At 44.3% G+C, this 18,367-nt stretch overlaps 1 protein-coding gene across 1 annotated transcript in view; it reads right to left on the bottom strand.

Annotated features, from left to right (window-relative positions):
• Nucleotides 1-9,647, bottom strand: part of STT3B (STT3 oligosaccharyltransferase complex catalytic subunit B) — a gene marked incomplete at both ends in the record, with an annotated part of 47,756 nt that extends 38,109 nt beyond the window's left edge. Inside the window, one exon of the mRNA XM_079538322.1 lies at nucleotides 9,409-9,647. Within this exon, the coding sequence (XP_079394448.1) occupies nucleotides 9,409-9,647 (239 nt within the window). The remainder of the gene's footprint in view (nucleotides 1-9,408) is intronic.
• Nucleotides 9,648-18,367: the final 8,720 nt, after the last annotated feature.

Raw genomic sequence — 18,367 nt, forward strand, 5'->3', positions numbered from 1 at the left:
TGCTTTAGATAACCAGCCAAATCCAATTCTTGTTTAAAATGTGACCTAGAAGGTGCCCTTAAAAGCAAGAAGAAATGGATGTGGGGCAATAGTTTTAAAATGAGAGAGGCTTTAAAATTACAGACACTCTTTGAAGCTGTGATGCCTTTCTAGCACAAATGCTATCACAGAAATATTCAGACTGTATCCATCTTTCTATCACATGCCCAGAAGCACGTTCCAAAACACATCACCTCCTTGACAGGCTGGCTACAGTAATGTACTATTTGCTGGTTATATCCCTTCTGTCCTATATTATTGAACAGTAAAAGAGTTGGGTTTAGCTTCTAATGTCACTTTATTAAGTGACAGGCCCTGACTTGATGTGCCATCTCTTGCCCTTCTCCCTCACTGCCCTGTAAACGGGGTTAAGGTAGAATGAACAACTGGTTGCACATGAAACAGAACAGGGTAAGTGGGACACTAAAGCAAAAGGATCAGCTGCGGTTCAGGCAGGGAAGAAAAGAGTATATGGTAGTGGATATGTGAAAGTTGTCAGGAAATTCTCAGGAGATGGTTCTGAGGTCAAATCATACTAAATCTTCTCTTTACTCGCTCTCCAGAGATGAATTAAGTTGGCCTGTTCCGGGCCTTTCCACACTTCAATCCCCAGCAGACAGGATGCCCTCTCAACTCTCCGCAAATGCACATTTAAATCAGAAGACAGTGCCTAGAGCCTGATCAACCCTGTAATCAAGCAAGTCTTTCTCACTCCTTTTTCCTTCAAATATGCCTCTATTGTGAAGATTGAAAAAAAAAAAAAAATCAAAACAACAAAGCCTTGCTAATTCAGAAAAGGGGCTCTGATCTAGGTGTCCAACATCCTGTGTAACCATCCAACCAACAGCAACCTTAGCTCCGGTGGAACATTTAAACAGCGCAGTCGAAGAGCTTTAGCAGGAACTGTTGATATGCTCACTGCTTGTTGGTCAGGGAACTCAGGGATACCTGTGGCCAAAGGAGGATAGCAGCTGTGACAATACAGCAGCTCACTGCCACTGGAAAGGGGAGTTTCCCTCTTCCTGCATCCAGCCACATTCCCTGACACCTGCACTTACCAGATTCCTGTCAGTTGCTTTATTAGCATGCTAGACAAGAAATTAAACCAAGAAATGTCCAACAGATGATGGCAACTTCAGGAACTCCACCTGCTTAGATGCTAATAGGGCCATCCAAACCACTCACAATAAAAATCAGGCTCTCCTTTAGGAAGATGCAAGGAACACTGGTAAAGAAGCAGTGCATTACAAGATTAAAGCGCTACAGGTTCTTTGGCTCCTAAACGTGTTTAGCCATAGCAGAACACTTACATTTGTCATTACCAGCAGAAGAATGATGCTGACCTGAGACATCACAAATTAAGACACTGTCACAAATATTTAACTTAGTCTCTTTAGTGTCAAAATCTATTTTCTACTTGGCAAATGAAAGATTAAAACTGCTACAGTGCAGAATAAATTGTGAGACATATGCAACAGCTTTTTTCAAATATTACTTCAGACATTTGAGGTTGGATAAATCATTCTAGTTACCTGTATAAGATAAAACAGAGTACTGTAGCATTACACTGCTTTTTAGAAAACTCAAGCACTGCATTGGCTTTAATGATCTTTATTCTACAGTAAAGCAAGCCAAAGAGATACCCATTTACTTCCACCGTTAACATCAATATAATGCCAAAGCTCCAATTTTGTTTCACTGACTTTCTAAATGAGAAGAATTGCAACTTCAAGGCATTTTATCTACTGCCAGTGAAAAAACTAAAGGCACTTTGGAAGGCCTTTAATAGCCAAATGATGAACTTAAAAAGTTACAGTTGTGAAAATGAAACTGTCTTTTCCAAGATATGCACTTGAAACAATATTTACAAAATTCCAAGTTATTCAGCTGAACTTTCCAATGAGTTTGTGATAAATTTAGAATAGGAAGGAAGGACATTCAAGACACGCAAGAGACAAAAATAAGAGCTGGTGCAGAAGACATGCAGAAAGGTATTTAGGACAAGTAGGCTTGTTCAGTTGTTTTGCTTCTGCCTCAGCAGTATGCACTGCCATATTTTGAAATCCTCTGCTTGTAGCAGGCAAGCATTCAGGCCAAAATGTGGTCTTTCTGATCAACTCTGTAATCAAGCAGGTCCTTCTCACTCCTTTTTCCTTCAAATATGCCTCTATTGTGAAGACTGAATAAAAACCAAAACAAAGACAACAAAACAACATATTCCTTGGAGCTAAAGAAGTAAGCTACAATTTATAGAATAATAACTGGGAAAAAAAAAAAAAAATTGGCAATTCAGTGGAGACTAAAAAAAGTCACATAATGTAGGTTGCCCAGCCACATATGCTAGAACAGTTTAAAATGACATAACGACATGCTATTTTTCCTTTCTTCAGAAATCATTTACCATTCAAACAGGACAGATAGTACCAATGAATGAGATGCATTCAGTGAGCCACTTTTCTGAACAAATGCAAATAATACTATGTAAAGCAGCGATTCTATTAAGAACGCCACCAAAAATCCACAAACTAAACTCAAATCCCCGGTGGCAATACTGTATCCTGAGGATTTTGTTTGTTGGTTTTCAGTGAGGAACCTTTTTGCAAAGGTGCATTGCAATTCTATCTCCATGGATTATCAGCTGAACAGAACTCTGAAAAGCTCTTTAACTAACAAACTAACTTGAACCATGTAAACAAAATGCTGTAGAATGTGGTATGAGTAACACCCAGGAATAATTCTCATCACAGTGCACATACTCTAGTCATTTCTATCAGACAAGCTCTTTAAAAAAATAAGATCTGACAGTGGACTTGGGTCTCCCACACCAAATATACACCTTAAATGCCACTTTCTGCTCTATGAAGCTCTCATGCACAAGTACCCAGTTACTTCTTGATGAAAAGAGACCATTTCTTCTGCTAAAGCACAGGGATATTGCCTCACTTAATAGCAGGAATTCTGAAGTGTAGGAAGAACTCCATTTTCCATATGCCATAGGAGCTTTTACAGAGGGAAAGCTGCCATAAGAGAAATAAGGAAGCCGAACTGTTCTGTTTGTATCCACGTCTGTAAATTAATTCCTTCAGCCGTTTCAGCTCCTGTAAGGTGCGGTGTAATGCGTGTAATGCTAGGGTCCGTGTAGTGGTACTTCTCAAACCCAGACCTATCAGCTACTAACACTAAGAACATCTCAGCTTGATTCCCAGCAACAGTTCAGATAAAGATCATAAGCTCTGCTCAGCCGTATGGCTGAAAATGAGTCTGTTGGACATGCTGCAGATATAAAACACAGAAAGACTACAGTAATAGTCCCACTTCTTACTTGTCCCAAGTTCACTTTGCTCTTCAAGCACGTGGTAAATCTGATGGCTACAAGTTTCACTAGAGGACTTTACAATAGCAATAAAAAAATGCGTGCATGCCCCACTACAGAGCACAGGTTGCAAAAGCAGCGGCTTTGCCAACTCTGCTAAGTAGAAGGAAGCCCTGAGGACTGGTGCTAAATGTCAGTGTGAATGTACCTCAAAGTGCTTGCAAGAACAGAATTTTCAAGAATTAAGCAGGAAACTTTCTGCAGCACGTCCACAGACATCCATTAAATGGGAAAGAACCTGTCTGCATCGGGAGATGCTTGTGGAACAGTAAAGACATTCAAACACATCTACCCCCAGCCTATTTTTAAGTACCTATGGGATTTCAAATTTTCCTGCTAACTTTGCTGTCTGAACCTGCCTCCACAAATCCACACCTCAAATTCAACCTGAGTCAGATTTAAAACATGAGAGTTAGGATTACTTTTTGCCAACACCAAGGGCTGTTAGAATTATGATAGGAAGCAAAAGGAAACCTTTAAAAACAACCTTTGACCTTCTGTAATGAAATCAACTTTCCGTTTAAAAAACAGAACATATTAAGCTGCTCAAGTAATAGAATACCTGCTAAGAGAAGTCCATTCAAGGATTTTCATCATAGCAGTCACTCCATAACACCTGACTAGATAAAGCATTTTTACAGACTATTTTATAAAAAAATAATCACACTATTAAAAGCTAAACTTGTTGGTTCAGTTTAACCCAGCCTACAAAACCATCCTGATACATTTTGCTCCTCAAGTTTCATTCCACCAATCAATAGAAGGGTGGGCACTGTGCAAGCACTCTGTCTCATCTCCCATGTTTTCCAGGAGATGCTGTAAAGACAGTCTCTCCGCACATTCCCTCTGCATTTTATCAGTGCTGTTCCTCTTACCTTCTCATCCATAACCCCATTATTGCAAGCATGTGAAGCTTTCTACCCTATTAAAAGTTGGGCTAGTGAAGAAAGAAACTATACCAACAGTAAATGTGATGGAAAACGACAGGAGAAATGGAACAGAGCTTTGATTCTTACATGAATGCCAGACACTTCAAAACCACAAGGGGAACTGCTTTTAGCCTCTTTGGCCTACAGCCTGATAAACTTTGAGCCTTCCCACTCAGCGTCTCTCTGTTACACTTGCAACTTTGCCCAAGGTGTCTGTCAGACTGTACTCCTTCCATTGAATTTCTAATACTTAACCACTTTCTGCAATTTCCTAAGCAGCAGAAAAGTCCAATACACTCAATTTCACATCTTCTTGACTTGGTACCATATAAACCTTCTTGAAAAGGTTGATTCCAAATGGCCAAGTATCTAAACGTGGAAAGGCTGTTCAAGTCCCTGGACATGCAGAGATGCATCTCTCAATCTAGAAAGTGCTAAAATCCAATGGCCCTCCTATGCTGACAGAATTTTGAAATATATTCCGATCAAATGGAAACAGAATATTTCTCATTTCATACGATCTAAAGGCTTGTGAATGACGAAAATATAAGTTTTTAACAATAATATCTTGACATTTTCCAGCATCTCAAAATCAATCCAATATATCAATCCAATAATATTCACAGTGAATTGGAACCAGATGTTTTCCCAAAGTCTGGAAGTTGTCAAAGATTATAAACAAAAGAAGGTGATTGGGAAAAGAATGTTTAAGAGGGTGGGAAATGTTTCCTAAACAGATCTGCAATCATGTGCTCACCTCCCATAAGATTACGGGATGGGGTGAGAGTGTCCAGAATGGCAGCAGTTTGGAGATGATGGTGTCTGCCACCACTCGAGAACAACACATCTACTGTGCAACTTGCTGTCCGGTTGCCCAGCAAGAAGAGCCACCAGCAGGTGAGCAGCAGTCAGATGAATTACCTGGGTAGGCCACATCCACTCATAGCTTACAGACAGAGCAATACGTTAACTGAGATTATCTACTTTATAAGCACATCATCATTCTCCTTACCTAATTTTTCCCCCTTATGAACACTTGTCTAAGGCTCCGTCCTTCACTGCTACCTACCTTTCTTTCGTCACTCTTGTTGCTCCACTCTTAACATGCTGTTTCTACATGTACACACCTTTCTCCCAACCTGATTTTATACTGTAAAATCAGTTGCTATTTGCATTCTCTCCTCACGCTCATGTTCTTCCTCAAAAATAAAGAGAATAAAGTGCAATATAAAAATTGATTGTGGGCAGGTTCGGAGAACTAAAATGCTACACTATTTTGACAGTTTTCCTCACTGAATCAGCTCGCCATGAGCGCTTCACAGTAAGCACAAAGGAAAAAGCAGGACTGCACTGTAGGTGACAGAACTCCTACTCCAAAAAGCAACCAATCAGATCAGCAAACTACAGTGCAAACCTATAGCCTTGCTCTCTCCCAATGAAATCAGTACATCAACACAAACTTCAGTGTTTGATCAGCTCTATACACCTTCCACATTTACTTGAGTCACACCCTGGATTTTAATGAAGCTTTCATATTTTAGTTAAACGTGTTAATTTATGTTTCCATTAATAAAAAGTTCCTAACTGCCCAAGAATTCAAGTGTAGAGCGCTTGAGCCAAGGGAAACATGTCTGTGCTCAAGGTAAAATCCTAATTTCCCTCAACCTGTCTACCTATGAAATGCCATCGCACTGGCCTTACCCTTATTTTTGCCAATTTATTGCCAATCACCACAGTCCGCTAACAGCAGCTGATGGTATCAGTGATGAGAAAGTAGACCGCTATTGTGTATACAAACTATACTTCCCCATAGCTTCACAATTATGTGAAGTATGATAAAAAACGGCTGTCCTGGTGACAGAGGGTGGTTTGAACTGAACAGTGGTGCCAGGTTGGAAGAGGTAAAGATGTGCACAAGCTTGCTGCAGTGCTGTTCAGCACCAGAGCTGGCAGGACAGTAGGACACAACATGCCTGGAAGCAGGAGGCAAACCTGGCTGACAAGATCACGCTGGTGCTGCACAGCACACGTGAAGATGTCTCGTGCCCAGGCACAAGAGTTTCCGCATTCCAGTTTCAACCAGCTCTTTTACTCCTCTGGTGACTGAGTTTCCAAGTCTACTGTTTAGAAAGCTGTTAAAATTCTCAGGAAAGACAAAAGTTTGACTTAATGCCATGGGATACGATTAATGATTCAGATACGTTTCTCACATGTGACAGCTGTGAGAGCTGTGCAAACAGAACGAATGGCGCTGTTTTGATAGCACTCACTGAAGACTACGGATGCACCAAAGGTTGCTCCTGCTTTAGTCAGTAGCAGTACCAGTGTGTGGCAAGATGCAACCATATCAGTAGATTTATCTGCCTCATATGTATACACACTCAGCTTATAGAGGTTACTATGAGTACGTGTGATATGAGTGGCTACGTGACATAACGTAGCAGCAGGTTGGGGTTGCACACTGGATGCAAAGCAGCAGGTAAGGGGTGAAACAGTGCCCGTTCTGGTATTCTGTAAGTCTGGTTGCCTTGGTTGGGCAGCCACGGTGGCACTTAAGGCAGCACCTGAAAGGAGGAAGCTGGACAGCTGGGTTGAGCACAGCTTTACTTTCATGAACACACCTCACTGCACACTCAGAAGTGCATAGCACAGAAATGACGCTCTTGGTTCACCCAGCTGCCAGACTAGCCAACCCATGAACTAAATTTTAGGCAGAAAACCTGTCTACCCTAGTGCACAATGGAACCACTGCCCAAGTTTCAAGTTCTTGGTCTGATAACAAAATTCTGAAGTGCTGAAGGCTTTGCCAATAGCCAAGAATAGCTCCCAGTGACTGACTCCACGCATCAGCTCCCAACCTAGGAGCTGACACAAATTACTCATGTTTTTCACAGTCTCTGGACCAGCTCAAGCATGGGGAGTAAACAAAGCATGGGAAATAGAGTGGCAATGCTATTTGAAAGAGGTATTCAGCATGAAAGAAAACAGTAATCCCAGTAATGATAATCAGGCCACAAGTTCGTAGGGCAGCATGGTGACAACAAAATGCCAGCTTGTTTTCCCTCAAACGAGAGCTGTATTGCAATGGAGATCAAAAGCAAATGCTGCCCTCTGTACTGCACTAGGCTGTCTATACAAGTGGGCCATTTCTGGAAGAAATGACACCTGAAGAAAGGCTCAGAAGCAAGTTGTACAGAGCACCCCAGCCCCTCCAATAAAACCCTCACCTTACCAGCAGAAAACTAACTGGAAGCACATGCTAGATATAACAGAGTATTTGATCCAGTTAACTTGCTGATAACCCAAAGCAAGCCCCCCTTTGCTTCCACCCTAGATTCCTTATGTTTCTTATGTGCGCAGGGGAAAAGGGATTTCCTAAGTAAAGGAGAAAGCTTTCTACACCTCAGAGGCAATGTTTTCCATTCCAAAGATTAACAGATTCGCTTAATGCTCCTGATTTTACCACACAGACCACAGCTTTCTCTCATCACAAAACAAATAACAGAGAACAGATGCGTACGCCCTATACAGGCTTGACAGAAAAAGCCAAAGGAATGGGAAATAACATGGAACTGTTTCACTGACGCCTAAAGGGAAATGGAAAGCTGTTCACCTGCACAATCTGCTAAAGAAGTGGTTAAAAAAATAAAAATAGGGCACTGCTAATCTCTTTTCATGAGCGCTTTTCCCACATCAGATTCAGGTTTCTAAGATCCTTATGACTGTGAAAAAAACACTAATTCCTCACTACTCGGCAGTATTTGGGAGCATCGCTGTTCACTTTCTCCTTCGATATCACTGCTGCAATAGAGAACACACTTCTTTTCCCCCCCAGTTTCTACCATTTTAGGTTCTCTTTCCTACTAATTAACTTAAGTGCATTTGCCTCCGCTGTTCCTGGCGTGCAGCAACATGACACTGGCAATGCTCTCGACATCTCTCTGCTTCCCACAGACCTGCACTAAAACCACTGAGTTCTGTCAACTTTGCGGCTCCCCACGAGCAGAGCTCCGTGCAACAGCACAGCAGCAGTGCCCTGTTTGCACGCGCAGGAAGATGACTGTGCATCCCGTCACACTGCAGGTTATCTTCACAGCCATCACCAGGGCCACAAACTGAGCTCTCCTGGCACGTTCCTAATGTCCTTCAAGGTTTAGCGACGAGTTACACAACCCAATGCTGTGCAATTTTCATTCATCCAAGGATGAGCCTTCTGATTACAGAAACCAGATAAAGTTGTGCAAAGACGTCATTTGTATCAAGTTTCCTCTGCCACTGATTTTTGCTTAGATTTAGATCAGAAGAGCCTTAAAAACTGCTCCCCAGGATGTGACCCCGGGGTTATATGCTCACTGCAGCTGCATGTAGCTGTGCTCCCTGCTGTTAACTTTATTAATTAAGAGTTTGCATTCCTCCCTTCCGCGTTTGCAGAAACAGCTCTTAAATTTTGGGCGACTGCTCGGCGCTCTGCAGATATTTGGCTTTCAGATCACAAAGCACGGATTGCTTCGTGCAACGCTTAAAAACAAAGCGATTCCTTGTTCCCTCCGCCTGTTCTGTGCCACGATTTCTGAATGGATTACATGAGAGACGGGGGGAAGGGGGGGAAAACCACCACGCACACATAGAAAAGAGGAAGTTGTGCTTTTGGACCGCCACAGCGGAGCGCACGCTTTGCAGAAGGGGTGTAGTTGCAGCAACAATTTCAGGTTTCGATGATCTTAACGCGGATTTCAAAACAAAGCACCTCCCTCCTTCGCGTGGCAGCAGCTCTGCAAGACGGGACTTGGGATGGAAAAGACGGCGCTCGTTATCCCGAGCCTCCCGCCGCGCCGCGCCGCACGCAAAGTTGCGGATAAGCGCGGTCGGGACGCGGGCACGTCCTCGCACGGCGCTGTCACTGCCACCGCGCCCCGACCGAGCCGGGGAAGGACGGAGCCCCGCGCACGACGGCCCGCTCCCCCCCTCCTTCCCTCCCTCTTTCCTTCCCTGCCTCCCGCCGCCGCCGCGGCCGGACGGGGCGGCGCTGACGGGACCAGCACCCGCTCCTCCCCCGTGGGCGCTCACCAGGGGTCGAACTCGTGGATGATGCTCTCGAAGCGGATGACGGCGAAGAGGCGCGAGCTGAAGCCGGCCAGCCAGGCCAGGAAGAGGATGGTGAAGGAGAGCAGTGACTGCCAGCCCGCCGGCTGCGACAGGCCCCCCGACAGGCCGCCCCCCGGCCCGCCGCGGCTGTTGAGCGGCGCCACGGAGTTGGCGGCGGCGCCGGGCTTGTGCTTGCTGTCGGGGGCCGAGTGCTCCGCCATGTTGCGCCCGGGGCTCCCTCGCAGCCGCTCCGCCCGGCGCGCGCGGGGAGGAGGGAGGGGCGGGGGAAGGGAAGGGCGGGGGGAGGGAGGGAAGGGGCAGAGCCAGCCCGCTGCCGCCGCGCTCCTCGCGGGCCGCCCGCCGCCACCGCCGCCTCGCCTCGCCGAGCTCTGCCTCCCGCCGCCGCCCTCGGCAGCCCAGGGGCGGGCGGTGACGACGGAGCGGGGAGGGGCGGAGGGCGCGCGGCCGCCGCCGGAGCGGTGCTAAGGGGCCGCGCGTGCGCGTGAGCGCAGGGGGCGGGCGCGCGCGGGCTAGCGTCCGTCGGCTCGCGGGCGGTTTGACATTGCCGCCCTCCGGCGCGGGAGGAGCTACGGGGGCAGGGGCGGGGCTGCGGGAGAAGGAGGGGACCGGGGGGAGGGACTGGCCAATCGCCACGGTCGCCCTGCTAACCGGAACTCGGTGACGGCCTGTCACGAAGCGACAGGTATTTAAAAGGGGCGGGGTGAGGCCCGGCGGCCAGTCGGAGTGACGAAAGGGAAGGCGTGGCAGCGCGCGCGCGGAGGAGAAACGACTTTCGTCGCCGGGCATTGGCGGGTCAGGAAAGGGAGGGCGCTGAGTGGCGGCACTGTGAGCCAATGGGAGCGGCGCGGCGGGGGTCACAGCGGGAGAGGAGCGTCGCCGGGGGCGGCGCTGCAGCGCGCGTGGGCCGGTGCGGCTTCTGGCGTCTCGTACGGCCTCGCGGGGGCTACTGGGAGCCGCAGTTCGCGGCGTGCCTGTGGCGCCAGAGGCGCTGGAGCTGCTGCTGCTGCTGCTGCTTGTGCGGCTGTGACGGCCGTGACGGCCCCTGTGGGGTGCTAGGGGCACCGTCGCCGTTACTCGCTGCGTGGTGCGGCTCTCCCCAGCGAGCCCTTGGGGCTCATTGCCCTCCTCTGAGGGTGCCCTAGGCTACCGCTAAGGGCTGCCCGGCCGTCCCTGAATGCTTCTGCTTGGCTTTCGAGGTACGAGCTTCCACTTTGATGCTCCTCCTCGGGGCTCGCGTTCCTCTGAGCCATTTGTTTCAGCCGTTTAATTACCGCCGGACCGGGCCCCGGGGGCGGGCAGGTAGGAGGGGGAGCTGCAGGCAAGGCTGGCCCCGGGCTGCGGATTGAAACCCCTGTTCTGGTACACTTCCCTCAGCCCTTGTTCGTGCCCAGCTGTGACTTACTCACCTGGTTTGAAGGCAGGGCTGCTGCGAGGCACGTTGTGTGCCTGTTGTGAGATGTAGGTTGCTCCAAAAGTAAAGCCTCCTGTTTATCACCACGGGAGCTGCAGCAGATACAAAGGACTCAGTAACACTATGTGATAGAGGAAATTCTCAGCTCCAAAATGTTATTTTTCAACAGCCACCGCCATTAGCTACGCACTTTCACCAGCAATGAACAAGGAGCCTAAATATTACACTTGTGTAAATCTGCACCAGTCACACACTGTCAGCACTACTAAAACACAACACCCACTGCCTCACTGTGCCCGCATCCGCTGCTTAGACCTTGTAATGTTGCTCCTTCTCACTCCTGACTTCCATGTCAGATGCCATTCTGTCAGACTGCCCCTCTGCTGCCATCTGTCACACAGCAACAACATGGAATGGAATATTGGTGGGAAGGTTCAACCTCTACTGCCATCCCACCGTCATATGATGTTGTGAGCCAACATCATAAAAGAGGAGGCATTACTTTTGGGGCAGTCCTCACATGAGGTTTAAGAAAACTTCCATAAAATTATGAGGTTCAATTTTGCTGAATCTGGCTCTTTAAAAGCTGTGTGTGTTGTATTTTTCTCTTAGTACATTGTTCTTTTCTACTCTAGTTAAAATAGGTCAATAATACATTCAAGAGAAATTAAGTTAGACATTTGCCCCTTTCCTAGTGTCGTCTGTGAGGGTTTTTAATGAGCTGCCCAATTGGCATTTCGAGTGAAAGATTTTTTTTTTCCTTAATTGGGTCATGACTGAGGAGCAAAAGTGGCTAGAAATTTGCAGCTATCCGTTGTTTTCTCAAATGCATTGACTGATTGTATGACAGGCTCAGCCCTGGTCTGCTGTTCTGAAATGACTGGTGGTATTTCCATTCTCACAGTTGGATCCTGTCTTCGGTAACAGCAATTCAAGGTTAATGATGCAGTAGGGGAGCAGCTCTATGTGGTGCTGTATGTAGAATACCTTTGTCTTTTCTTCCCCTGCACCCACGAGTCTGGGTACTAAGAAGGCAAAATTGACTGATGATGCACTGAAAAAAAATTGCATACCAGAATTTTTAATGCAAAATTTATCATCAGTGTTAACTTTCCTAGATTAAAAATCTGCTTTATTTAAAAATCATTGTGGAACATGGTATGGATGAAGTTACATGGCATTCACTTTAAATTTCATTGCTATAACTTTTAACTTCCAGCAGGGAGCTTATATCATTCTGACTATACTGACAATTTTTTTGAGCATAGACAAGCTCAGACAGACCTTGATTTATTTGAATGCTGACTAATGGTAAAGTGTTTCTTTGTCCTTGGTAACAAACGATATTGTTGCCTATTCATTTTCAAACTGTTCAAAAGTCTGTACATGAGAGCCTGGATAACAAAATTTAGTGGTAGCAAAAGCACAGTTCTAGTACAAGCTTTTATTAATGTTTCTATAAATACATTGTCAAAATTTTGTGTGAAATAAGATTGAGTAGTCTTATAGTACGTCTGATTAAACAGTTGCACTCAAATGAAAATTCCTAGTCATACAGCTGGATGGTTTTGACACCATGCTGCCATGACTAAAATGGAAAACACTTTTTTGGAGGAAATGCAAAGCATGTCTACTGAGCAACAGCATTCCACCCCTGCTTGAAATTTGTCCTTCCCCATTGCCCTGTAACGTGATGGAGCTATTGGAGCAGGTCCAGAGGAAGTCTGAAAAGATGACCAGAGGGCTGGAGGACCCCTCCTATAAAAAAAGTCTGAGGGAGCTGGGGCTGTTCAGCCTGGAGAAGAGAAGGCTGTGGGGAGACCTCACTGCAGCCTTTCAGTATTTGAAGGGAGCTTATAAGCAGGAGGGGGATCAACTTTTTACAGTGTAATAGTGAAGGACAAGGGGGAATGTCTTTAGATTAAAAGAGGGCAAGTTTAGATTAGAGATCAGGAAGAAATTCTTTACTCAGAGGAAACAGGCTGCCCAGAGAAGCTGTGGTGCCCCATCCCTGGAGCGCTCAAGGTCAGTTTGGGTGGGGTCCTGGGCAGCCTGAGCTGGTGGGTGGCAGCCCTGCCCATGGCAGGGGATTGGAACTGGGTGGGCTTTAAGGTCCATTCCAACCTAAGCCATTCTATTATTCTTTTTTTTTTTTTCCCTCCTTTATGCTTGTGTTCTTCTTTTTTCTTTGTTTTAAGGTGATTTGGTTTAAACTTGTTCCACTGTGTCTGGTGGTATTTTCTTTGAAAACGAAATAACCATGAAAGTGTCCAAATTAATGGTTGAGGTATTGACTTTGCATATTGATTATTTTGCATACAGAAAATCAGTTTCCTATTCTGAGTATGTAAAATAATATCCAAATGCCTAAAGTGGGGGGGCGGGGGGGAGGAGGGGGCGGATTCTTATTTATTTTTCAAGCTTCCTCAATAATGGAACCGTTAGGAGGGTAATGCCAAGTGTGGAGGTTGTGTTATAACTGGACAAACTGAAGCATCTTGAAAGTTGTAGATCTGTATACAGGAAAGTATCATATGAGGGCTCTTCATCCCTCAACACGGCCACCATGTGTCACTGACATGCATCCTGCTGTTGTAAGAATGTCAGACAAAATTAAGACAGAAGAAACCAGATACATCTATGTAATAAATTATGAATCAGAAATACAAACTCGTGGTTGGAGGGAACAATTCATGCTTTTTGCCAAACTTTATTGGCAACAGTTCTGCAGTGTTCATTAACAGTAGTAGGCGGCTTAGTTTAAAAAGCCATAGATAGCAGGTTTAGGGTAATAAGCAAACCTTAAACAGTCCTTCCAACTTTTTGGTCCTGTAGATGAGCAAGTTAGTAAGTTTAGTGCTAAGATTTTGAAGATGGCTTTATAAGCTAATGAAGTAGTACTTCCTGAAATGTAGAGCAGAGCATCACTCAGCGCGCTGGAAGATGCCTGATTCCACTGAGCACATCTCTAAAATCCCTGGACAGTCGTTGTTTAAAAATGCATGGTAGGGTTTAAATGAAAGAAGATACAATATCACTGCATAATAATTATCCTTGAGAACCTGAACTTTAATGCATTTAAAAATAGCTATATATTAGTCTGTACATTAGATAAAATGTCATGAAATTAAAATAATTTTAAAAATCAATTTATTGAAGCAGATGCGACCTTTTGTGAATACATGCAAATCACTTTAGCTAGTTATAAACTGGCACAAGATTGTCTGCAAAGAGCTTTGCACCTGTGTAACTTTAATGAGTTTTTTAATTGATTTGAATTAAACTGGCACAACTGTTGTGTTTAGACAAGGCCTTAACCTAGCAGTTAATTCAGTAATAACAGTAGAAACTGGCTTTACTTATTTCTGACAGTGTTCTGCTGTGATTTCCCCCTTTCCAAGAATTTGAACACAAGCTGCTGTTCTTTCTCTGCTCTCCTGTCTTAATTTCCCTCCATAGTTTCCCTTTCTTGTGACCTGCACAGTGATAAAGGTTGCTGCAGTTTGCACAGACTTCTCAGGAATCACGAAGAGGAATGGCAAGACTCAATGCATCCTTTCTCTCCCTAGGCAGCCCCTGGCATAGGCATACTCTGGTACCAATACCTGTTCTATCAACCTTGTCTTTACTTCCTCAGGGACAAATGGGCAGGCTTCTGGCAGGCTGCTACCAGCTCTGCAAAATCCCCAGCCTTTCTTAGAATAACTGAAACAACATCTTGGGCCTTTTTTTAAATTATTTTTTATTTTAGAAGAAGACAAAACAAATGACAAAATCCCCCCCAAAACTTATGAAAACCACATGCAGTATTTTTTATGCTTATATTCTTACCTACATGCAAGAGCTGCACAATGTAGAAAACCTGTGGACTTCTGAAGTACCTTTCTCAAGTGTTGTCTTGTTATTTCTAGCACTTGCATGCATGCTTCACCAGACCTTGGTTGTTCTTGGCAAATGCTGCAACGGAGCATTTTTGCAAAATGTTCATTTTATCCTTTCTACTAAGAAGTAATATGTTGCTTTTGGTTGAGAAGTGTTGGGAAAAAAAAAGAAAAAGCCATTTTCTCCAGGGATATCCTGAGTGGCCTTGTCAGACAGTAGAATGGTGATGCTTAGCACGTAAATTCTAAGTCCCCAGAAACTGTAGATACTGGATCTCATTAATATATCATGTTGGAACAGCAGAACTGCTAAGGGACCCAGCTGGAGAGAAAAGCTAGCCCCTGGGGAATGCAGTGAGAGTTGTGTCCATTTTAAATGTATGGGATCTGGGACTGCTTAGTTGTCGTTAATGTGAATTTCCTCTCTATACTCTATACTGAAGTGAGGACAAGGGCAGAATATAGGAAAGAGGCATTCTGCTTTCAGCTGTTACGCCAGCTGCATTTTACAGCATCAGAATAAGATGTGTGGAAACATAGCAAAGAAAAGAAGAAAGGAAAGAAAGAAGATTTTATTTATGTCATTGCTTGAAGCCTATTTTTGCCTGTAGGATTTTGATCACCCTTTAGTAGTATTTTTCTTCCTTGCCTCCCTTCTCAGAATGTACCACACTATTGCTGATTGGAATTGAATGTAAGGGAAGAGGAGGGAGGTATTTGCATTTTGTCTGTAAACTGCAACTGTATTTCATCAAAGCTTAACTCTTCTGATTTTATTTTGGCCAATAAATTTGAGAAAAGTTTGTAGGTTGGAAAATTTGGCAGTGTTAAATGTATTGCTTTCAGTGCATCAGTACTTCAGCAGGGAAGAAAAAAAAAAAGGAGGAGGAAAGATGATGTAGCACAGTATCAGCAAAGAATTCCCCATGCCTGAAAATTTCTCTGTAAGTATTGTGCAATATATTTCTGTAATTGGGTTTGTAGTCTAAATGTGCCTAGCCTTGAGGAAAGAAGTTATTTTACAGTGGATTGTTTCTAGTGCTTTTCTGTTGTTAGCATTTGAGACTAGTCATTATCTTCTTTTCTATTTTCTACACTGCTTGTAGATATTCTTCTAGTCAACTGCTGCATTAATAACTGCATCAGAATTGCAAAAGAATTTAAATGATTTTGTTGTGGAATGAACTGTGCCAAAACTCACAATGCATTACAGAACAGGAGCTTATGTGTGCTTTGGGATAGAGTAATTTCAGCCCATCCTCACATGCAGATCTGAAGGACTCCATCAAGAAGAAAATGCAGCGGTGACCAATTTATGGATTTATAAGACTTGATTTTTTTGGCTACTGCAATGGCATCAAGAGATTTGACCTCTTCAGAAGTGCAAGAACTGCTGTGTTGCAGAAAGGTTACTAAGAGGACAGAAGCGGACTGAAGACTATGTTCTGTGATATTTAATCTGTTGGTCTTCAGTTATTACTGTAGGAATTTTTTCATCAATGACTGTAGCACTTGCATCCCAGATTTATTGTTATCCAGTTAAATTCATGACATGGATTTTTTTTTTTTTTTAATTATACATCTATCTGGAACAATACATCTTAATATTTAAAAACCTATCTTGAGGAAACTGATCTCACAATAATTGATCCCTACTGCTCAACTCCTTTTGCATTCCTTCTTTAACTATTTGTACTATTTTTCTAGATCTTAGAATACTGAAATCCCTATTGGTAGTTTGTGTTAGTTGTTGATATGTACTCCCCAACTTAAGAACCCAGCTGGTGTTTCGGATTACTTTCATAGAAGACAATTTACAAATTTCAAAGGAAAGCAACCATGAATCTGAAGCAAAAAAAGATGCTTTCTGTTTTGGCTGTATAACAAGTGATGTTGCAAAAACGGAGCCAGAGGACAAATTCTGCTGCCAAAGCACCCAAGTCTCTGTTCAAATTGAGGATAGCACTTTGTGCTCAGATTGTTCCTCTATATATGTTCATATAACAAGCAATTCAAAGCATGGGTTATGTTACTTAAAGATATGTCCATTACGTTCTCCATCACTGGTCCCTTTGGATCAGGTTTAATGTTACAGTGAACTCCGTTCCTTGCCAGTGCTCCTGCACGAGTTTGTCCAAGGCTTACAGTCCCTTTAGGGAGTACCTGCACTGGTGCAGCCTTATCTGTTGACCACAGTCCATCTCTACAGAGGTATATCTGTACCTGCCTTACTCATGGGCCACTTTAGGCCACTTGTTCCAGTGTGAACCCCTTCAGGGATGTGCCAGCTTCAGCATCCACAGCCACAGATGCTTTGAGATATACCTGCTCTGGTGTAGATTTATCCGCAGTCACAGATGCTTTGAGGCATACGTGCTCTCTCATGGATTTATCCACAGCTCTCAGACCCTTTGACTCAGCTTCTCAATGCAGTTGCAGTCTGTCCAATGCAGCAGCACAGGACCAGCAGCCATACCTTGGCCATTACCACATGCCACATACATGGCCAGGGAAACTTTTCCAGTTACATTAGAGTAAGACAAGAAGTAAAGCTCCCTGCAAGCACTAGACTAATATATATTAAAGTGAGCCCCATGGCAGGCAAAGGAGCCTGCCAATTAGCAGCAAAACAACTATAAATCCAATCCAGCATGCTCCGATGAAATCTGTTCTGGTCTTAAGCCCCTCGAGCCCCACATTAGGTACCAAAAAAAGGCTGCGATGGTTTAATCCTGCAGAGAAACCCCACACAGGCACTCACTCAGTTCTTCCAGTGTGAGGGGAGGGAGAATTGGGAGGGTAGACCTGCAAACGTGTGGTTTTAAGTGAAGGCAGTCTCAAGGGTAAAGGAAAAGCTGCACGTGCAAGCAAAGCAAAATAAAGAATTCATTCACTACTCCCTATCAGCAGGCAGATGTTTGGCTGTTTCCAGGAAAGCAGAGCTTCTTCATGCATAACGGTTACTTGGGAAGACAAATGCCATAACTCAAGCATCCCCCTCCTGTCTCCTTCCTCCTTTCATCCAGCTTGTATTGCTGAGCAAAGCATCACATGGTGTGAAATATCACTCTGGTCAGCTGGGGTCAGCTCTCCTGGCTGTATCCCTTCCCAGGGCTCTCTGCACCCACAGCCTGCTCACAAGCAGGGTGGTGTGACAAACAGAAAAGACCTTGATGCTGTATGAGCACTGGTCAGCAGTAACTAAATCATAACTGACTTCTCAGCACTGTTTTTCATCACAGATTCAAAATAAAGCACCATAGAAGCTACCATGAAGAAAATTAACCCTATCCCAGTCAAAACCAGCACACAAATAATAAAATGAACATCTTTTCTCCCATCCACTTTGAATGTGTCCTGATATTTCTTAGAACAGTGGAGTTTTAATGATGACTATTAGGAGCTGTTGCTGTAGCAGCAGAGAGGGTAGTTCATGCTTTGTTTTAGTTATTGCAATTTAAAGGAAGAAATCAATCTCAATGTGATTCCATTGGGAAAAAAACAAAGCCGTAAGTGTCGAAGGATCTTCCCCAGGCAGTCATTAAGGAAAAGAGGTGGAATCTGGGAACTACGTTACTACATCTGACTACATTTCCATACTTTGTAGAAGCTGTTGTCTAAGAAAGCA

Source organism: Tetrao urogallus, assembly GCF_951394365.1.
Source record: "Tetrao urogallus genome assembly, chromosome: 7".
In the NCBI taxonomy this organism is placed as follows: Eukaryota; Metazoa; Chordata; class Aves; order Galliformes; family Phasianidae; genus Tetrao; species Tetrao urogallus.